An 8379-nucleotide genomic window follows, 5' to 3' on the forward strand; every position below is an offset into this window, starting at 1 on the left:
GAGAGAGAGAGGAGGAGGAGGAGGAGGAGGAGGAGGAGGAGGAGAGAGGGAGAGAGACTCCCTCGCGTCGCATTCGGGCTGCCTCTGCGCTAGTACTTTTTGTCTGGGCGAATTAAAATCGGAGAGTGTAAGCCGCGATGGCGCGCATAAAAGCCGCGGCCGTTGTCGTGGATATATTCAACGACGCGAACGGAGAGAGAGCCCGCGTGCGTTGTTCAATCTGTCGCGTCCCGACGCGTGCACACAGTCTACATCCCTCCCATCCCCCCACATCATACCCCACACATGCACCCTCATATACGCATTCGCACGGCGAGGTGCGTCCGCATAATTAGATCGTCGGACACTCTGGATTCCACAATGCGCCGGCCGAGCTGTTTTTTCAACCAGCCTGCCGAGGGGGATTACCGTGCTGCTAGTGCCGGCCACGCGGATGACCGCCGTCGCGGCGTCACACTCTTGCGGAAGTTCCGCTCGCACGTGCATTCGTCACTGTCTCGTGAGTCGTTTCTTTCGGCGCTCCACGCGGCCGGCGGTGCGATAATACTGAGAGCTTTACCGTCGACGCGATCTCTTCGCGAATCCCGCTTCCGAGTCTCCTGAACATGGAGATGAAAAAGAAAGGAAAAGGAAAACGGAAAAAACGGAAGATTCCCTCTCGATATCCACGTTCTCCGTGCTGCGAGCGAGAGAATTCTCGCAAACGCCGCGAGGGGGTTTATTAAATACCCGTTACACGGGCTGCGCGGGCTTCTTATTCGCCGTCTGACGGTGCAAAAATGCGAAAGCATGTTGTCTCTCTTTTTCCCTCTCTCTCTTTCTCTCCATTCTTTCTTTCCCGCGCACGGAGTGCGATTCCGCCGGTTACGATTGAGCGGAGCACCGGCGGAGCTATATTGCACTTTATACATCATGTTACCGCGGTAACGAGCCTCCACGGCGCGCCGGCCGGCCGGTTAAATCACGGCGAGTTATTGAATCGCGGTTTAAAAACATTGGCAACGCATTCATCCGTGAACGTCGATTTTATAAGATCCCCTTTCCGGCGCCGCGGCAGAAACCGCTCGCCGTAACCGATCGGAATCGCGATAACTGATGGCCTGCAAGTGCGCGCGCGCGGCGAAAACGAAGAATGCGCAACTGTATGGTATTGCAACTCGCGACTTAACCCGAAACGTCCGAGGAATTTATTCCCGGACGTCGATAAAGGATGCTCCACGTCCGCTCTGCTGGTCGCGTTGTGATAAAAAAAAAACAAAAAACAGGGAGAGGGGGATGAAAAAGGGAACTCTCCGTCTGAATTCAAAGCGGGGTCGATGCAATTAATATCCGTGTGCCGGTAACGAATAGCGCGGCGAGAATATTTTTTATTCGAGGCGCGTTTTCGCGACGCGTGCGAGAGAGTCCGTGGTTTAATCTCGCGGTAACGCCCCACGATTTCGCGTGGAGCCGTGAGAGCTCCGATTTTATTTTATCCTTTTTTGCAACGGCGTCGCGCGAAGAGAAAGAAAGGGGCAGAGAGAAAGAGAGAGAAAGAGGGAGCTACGGGGAAAATGGAGCCATCTTCATTTCTGCTTCGCCGTTTCTTTTAAAGAGCCCGCAATCCAATTGCATCGTCCGAATGAAGACACGCGGTAGCGTGTGTCCAACGCGATTTTCCCCGACAAGCAAACATCGTTATCCTCAGCGGTGGTACTACACTATACGAGCCGGTTTCACAGATACTATCGGCCGCTCGATTCCACCAATCCCTTGCTAGAAAGACACTCGAGGAAATGCTATTAGGATCACGCGCATCCTTTGTCCGTCGGCTCTCTCGAAAAACTTTTCTCGAGAATCGATATTTCCGTACGATGATACACCCCTTTCCTCTCTTTTCTTGAAGAATGCACTTCTCTAACCGCACGCGAGCAGTAAGAGAAGAGACGGGCTGCGAATTCATCGAGAGAACTTCCGCGCCGTTGAGATTGCATCGTGTAGAAATAAAATTGAGCGGAGAATATACGATCGACGTGAAATGACGAAAGCTGATCTAGCTCTAAAATAATCCGACTTGAGATCGAGATCGGAGATTTCCAATCAATCGCATCGATCGAAAAAGTGTGTCACGAAAAATCTGTACATTTGCATATAAATTCAGTTATTTTAATATAAAAGTGGTAAATATGAACTCAACGAAGAATAGTAAAAAAAAATCACAAAAGCAAAACGTCAAATTAACAGAGGCGTGTTAAAAATTTAACATGAAAGTGAGAAAGTTTTCAAACACAGATCAGATTATATTATTAAAAATAAGATTATATAGTGTTAAATGATAAATAGAGTAGTTTTTAATCAAAACGAATATAGCTAAATTAACACAATCATTTTCTCATATGTAACCAACAATATTGACATTCTTGCTTATATATGAGAAAATGATTGTATTAATTTGACTATATTTGTCTTGATTGAAGACTAATAATATATAACCGAGAATATTACTATTATAATATTTTATAAGAAAATGATTATGTTCAACGCCATATAATATTATTTTAACATTAATGTTATTTTTTAAATGTCAACAATAAAGATATTCTCCAGTCAAGAATATTCTTTTTTTCTGTGCTCGGATTGGCTTCAACACAAATACAAAAAGATTTCAATTGTGTATAGATAGCATAGAAAAAATAAATAAAGATAAAATAAAGATAGTGTGGAAAAAGAAATAATTATGAATGATAAAAAGAACGCGCGGAAAAAATTGCTCAATCTGGTCGAATTTATTTTGCAAACACAACTGTGATTTTCTCTCTCTCTCTCTCTCTCTCTCTCTCTCTCTCTCTCTCTCTCTCTCTCTCTCGATTGCACAATGTTCTGCTTTTCTGCGACTGGTCACACGTCGAGGAATCTCTTAGCAGCAGTTACATAAAACGCGGTCACTGTATATACCCCAGGCAAATAAAAGAAGGCAAAGCGGTCGAATAGGGAGCTACGGGCCGACAGCCTCGTCCCCGGGGACGAATTCGAAATACATTCACGTGCCGCACGAACAAAGTACAGCGGTGGTTGCCGACTCCCGTTGGAATTCTCTCCCCTGTCCGTTTTATCGGAATCGAAACGCCGAATGCTCCCTTACGAAACCACCGACTTTCGATCTACACTCCTGCGGCCGTACGTTATTCCAGCGAAGGCCAGTCGTGTTTCTCTCTCTCTCTTTCTCTTGAGGATCGAGAATCCATGGAACGCGGCCGCGGGACATTGGAAATGCTCTTTCCCTTTCCCGTCCACTACCCTTCGACTCGGACTCGAACGTGAATATATGTAAGGCGCGAAATAAAAGTATTTATTAACAATGTTATCCCGATATCGATAACGTGACCCACGACTCGTCCAATTCAAGAGTTGCGACGAACAGAGAGCGTCAGGTCATCCTCGAGGATAAGATCAAGCCTGAAATTTCACCGGGAAAGCTATCGCGCCACGACAAAGCACGAAAAACGTGGATTTTGCCGCGAGACAATATTCGGATATCCTCGATTATACGCTATCGTGGTTCACGCCCCTCGCCTCTTGAGCGGGAACGGAATGGTTTCGCGGCGGATGAGCGAGCACGAATCGGCAGTTTCTAGCCCGCGATTTGTTGTATCGGTACGGGAGACAGGGAGGAAAGGGAGAGAAAAAGAACGAGCGCGGAGGGCGAGCGACGGTCGGGGGTCGGACTGGGTAGAGACAGATAGCGTGGAAAAAGAAAACGGCGGCGCATTAAATTCGCATTAACGGGAGAAGGGCTCGAGGACGCGCTCTCACCCCCGCTCGCTCCCCCTCTTCGCGCGCGTTCGAATCTCTAGAGTATCTTTATTTTCTCGCCCCCTCCGTTACTTCGCCGGGGATTACCATTGTGCGCCTCTCGTCGTGTTCGTTCCTGAGACGAAGCAATCGTCGGGCTACCAGAAACCCGGCGCGCCGGCTAAGTGCGCCCGGGTTTTGTTTCGCGCGCCACACCAAATTGATCAACACGCGAGTGGAACGAGGTGGATGGTGTTATTTTTTCGCTCGCGTCTCGAGAGCGACGGGGATATATCGTGATAAAGGAGCTTCGCGCCGCAGAAACGAGCGCGTTCTATCTCGCGCTTTACACCGCGATCTTGCACGCAAAGAAACGGCTTTGTAATATCAGCGAGATCTCAGGTCGGCTGATGTGAACTTGACTAAAACGCTAAGTTCGTTTTTCTATTGTGGCTAAGAATTGCACGTTGTTTTACCTTTTTCTCTTCTTACGATTATCATCGCGTTTATAGTTCCCGGTTAATCAATCCGACGCGATCGCCTCATCCTATTACTAATTGAATGAGTCGAAGCTAATAGCGAGAGTGATAAACTCAACAAGCATAGATTGCATGTGTATCTATACTGTAAAAATTGATATGTTAAATTTAACACATTTCATGTGTCCCAAATCATTCACTCTCATTTATGTATAAATTTAACACAAAACAAATGTGTTAAAAAGTAACACGCATAATAAAAAATTAACACAAGAATTTAACACTTGAATACCGTTAGGAATCACAGGTTGTGTTAAATTGACATATTTAATATGTAGATTATGTTAATTTAACATTTTCATTTCATCAAAACCATAGATTAATACTTCTCTCAAATGTTAAAGTAACGTGTTATTTTAATTAATTTAACATTTGTTTTGTGTTAAATTTACACATAAATAAAAGTAGATGATTTGGGACACATGAAATGTTAAATTTAACATATTAGTATTTACAGTGTAGAAATGAAATTACTTATTGACAACGTCCTCACGATACATGTCGACGATCGCATATCGCTATTAACGACACTCCCGATACTTGTTTCCGCGCAAGACTCACTTTTGATAGAGAAAATACACGGAGCGATGTGGATCGATGGTTCGTGCCGACAGCTCGATGCAAAAAGATCGATATTAAAGATGGCCGCGCAATTGTGCCGTGCGCCGAAACGTGAGCGGTATCGCGATAGGACGAGTTTTAAGCCTGATCTACAATATCCTTTTTGTTTCCTGCTTCTTTCTCTTTATCTATTTCTGACTCAAACCTTAAGCTTTAAACTAGAAAAAGATAGAAGACAAGAAACAGAACGCAAAGAGCATATTGTAAATCAGGCTTTAGTGAGTACCCCTACTTCCCCACACTTTCCCCCTTTCAATCCCTACACTACATCCCTTTCTTCCTTACTAACCTAATCCACGTTACCAACGTTATAGCCCGAAATCGGCGTCGCGTATATCTCTCGCGTCGTCCTTTCTTTCTTTCTTTTTCCTTACGACTATCATCACACTTATAGTTACCGAATAATACTAGATTTACGAGACCCATCAATTTGACGGGTTTCGGACTTCACGAGCAAAATTACAGAAACTTATTATTTTCTAGCAATTTTTATTGACTTTTATTAATGGAATGATATGAATATATATCCAAATTATTCATTTACTCCTCAGACTTCTAATTTTGAAATTCTCTATGTCGTATACCTATTTCTCCGGATATCCGTCAAATTGTCCCGTAAATCTAGTGTTAATCAATCTGACGACTGCTCTATTCTATTATTAGTTGGACGAGGATAATAATGAGAATGATAAAGACTGACTCGACACGACGTGATAAGTACAGGTTGCATGTATCCAAAAACGAGGAGATTACTTACCAATGACGTATTCACGATACATCTCAATGATATATCCCGACGATTGCGCATCGCTATCTCGGCACTCTCGATACTTGTTTCCGCGCGAAACTCGCTTTTGGTAGAGAAAAGATACGTAAAACGCGGAGCGATTCCGATTGATGCGTTCATGGTGGCAGCTTGACGCAAAGAGATCGAAGACAACCGTGCGATAGATAACGTACGCCGCGCGAATCTTTTATACTTCCACAACAACGCTCTCTGCACGGTCAGTTCCGCAAGTGACTTGCCACTCGTTAGATCAATAATTACTGTCAATAGTTACCATTCGGCAGTGAACACTAGAAATCTTCGACCAATCACATTCGCTTCTAGCCGTGGCGCGCTCATCGCTGGTTCGGCGTTTGGATTCATTAATTGCGCGCGCAGCTTCGTTCTCTTTGCGCCATGGACACATCGATCGATATCGCTCCGCGCGTTTTATGCATCTTTTATCTGTCGAAAGTGAGTCTCGCAGCTAAATAAGTATCGGAGATAGCGATGTGCGATCATCGAGAGGTATCATCAGGTCGTTACTGGTAAGTGATCTCCTTTCTCGATACATACAATCTGTACTCGTCGCGCTGTATCGAGACGGTCTTTCTTATACGCTTGTTGTCTTCGACTCACTCAATCGGTAATAGAATCGGACGATCATCGGACTGATTGAATCGGGATTATAAATGCGGCGATGAAAGAGAAAGATAAAACGACGCGAGATACACGCGACGCCGAATCTCGGATGATACGTCGATCTATGAGGAAGAAAAAGAGAGCGTACAGTACACTCAGTTGCATTGATGCTATAACATTCACCAGATCAATAGTCACTAAACAGTTTTGACCAGCCGTGTCCGTTTTTAGCTAATCGTTTTTCATGACTGTTGATTCATCCGGCAAGCGGGAATGTGCCAAAACAGACATGTGTCAAAGTGACATTTTGACAGTTTCACGTTTCGTACATACGTGTTAATAATAATTTAATAATTTAATAATTATAATTTTATATATTAACTTCTTACTCATTTTTAACATTCTTACTTTTTTTCTACTGATTGTGCATTACATGTGAGCGGATAACCTTTTGATAAAAACATGTATATATGAAACATCAAGCTGTCAAAATGTCACTTTTGTTTTGACACATTCCCGCTTGCCAGATGAATCAAAGTGAAAAATGATCAGTTAGAAACGGACACGACTGGTCGACATTTTCTAGTGATTATCAATCTGGTGAATGGTATAACATCAATGCAACTGAGTGTATGTCGCAGAATGGACACAATGAACTTCAGAGCGCAGCAGATGGTTCAATGAGAGAACTTATTTTTGAATAATTCATTCTCTTATTAGACCATTAGCTATGCACTGAAGTTTATTGTGTCTAAAATGTTTTGCGACCTACTATAGTCTTCTCCAGAGTGTGTCCTTGTCGAACTGTGATACTGCTCATGTTTTAGCATGCATTTTTTACACACGTCGACAATTGCGTGACTACTTTAGTATTGTTTGAATCGAGCAATCGCCATCAACATATCGGTCGACATCGCTATTCCAGGATCAGAATTGAATTAAAAGATCAAATATAACGACACGTTCGCGACTGCCTTTATAAACTTCCACGGATTCAAGTTATACTTGTCTCAAAATTAGCACTACTCATGCCTTCGTGCCACATTTTTTTCCCTTCGACTTCTCTTGGAAGAAAGCTACCTTGCAGAACGTATCGGTACAATCAATACAATACAATTTATCGCCTTTGGCAATTTATTTCAAGATGAAATCTCGCAGCACGGTCGCTTCTGTGAACCGGCTAAATTTTCCGACAGTTTTTCATTCGATATGCGCGCTATATCCCGGCCAATACGATGTCGGGAGTGCCTCCAGTTGAGCTTCCGTGTTCCTACGTCTTCCTTCGGCTCTCTCCATCCTGCACCGCGACGTGCAGGCGTGCCTGGACTGCGAGATGCCGGGGAAGGAAACGTTTTCAACTTCGATATGTTTCCCACACGCGTGATCGCACACACGAACCATATTTCTTGCGCGATCCAGCGCGTTCGCAGGGAGACGTGGATACCCGAGTCGAAATTTTGATTCCGCATTAACCCTGCAAGTTCTGTCGAACTTGAAAGATCAATGAAAAATCTCAGGATACAACACTACAAATGAGTACTTATTGTCGTTTTCTCCGTTTACATTTAACCATTTGCGCTAGGACATCGTGTTATGCGCGTAATAGCTTTGTTGTGGTCAGACAAAAATATCAACAAAACGATATGATACATACGTACCGCGTGGCTTGTTTATCACTTCATACGCTCAAAAATTACTTTAAAATCAATAAATATTTCTTTGATTGGTGCCATTAACATATTAACATATATACATATTAACATATTAACATATTAACATATATACTTAAATCTAAATTCTCTTTATTTTATTTAAATCAAGTATTATTTACCTGATTTAAGTAAACAATATTTGGTTTAAATAAAGAGAATTTAGATTTAAATAAATATGTTAATGACACCCATCAAAAAAATATTTGTTGATTTTAAAGTAATTTTTCCCTACATGTAAGAAGTTTATCACTTCATAATATTTAATATTATATAATATTTAATATATATATATATATATATATATATATATATATATATATATATATAT

General features: G+C 42.8%; 1 protein-coding gene across 2 annotated transcripts in view; it reads right to left on the reverse strand.

Annotated features, from left to right (window-relative positions):
* LOC116848389 (PDZ domain-containing protein 4-like) overlaps positions 1 to 8379 on the reverse strand; it is a 74757-nt gene that overhangs the window by 61307 nt on the left and 5071 nt on the right. Inside the window, exon 1 of one of the 2 annotated variants that reach the window (XM_032824446.1) lies at positions 5689 to 8086. The exons of the other annotated variant lie outside the window; for it this stretch is intronic. Coding sequence (XP_032680337.1) covers positions 5689 to 5838 — 150 coding nt within the window. The 5' untranslated portion in view covers positions 5839 to 8086. Of the gene's footprint in view, positions 1 to 5688; positions 8087 to 8379 lie in introns of those variants that run through there. 2 annotated transcript variants of the gene reach the window in all.

This window comes from Odontomachus brunneus, unplaced genomic scaffold (genome assembly GCF_010583005.1).
Source record: "Odontomachus brunneus isolate Ranch 3 - 2012 unplaced genomic scaffold, Obru_v1 Obru_scaffold_005, whole genome shotgun sequence".
Lineage (NCBI taxonomy): Eukaryota > Metazoa > Arthropoda > Insecta > Hymenoptera > Formicidae > Odontomachus > Odontomachus brunneus.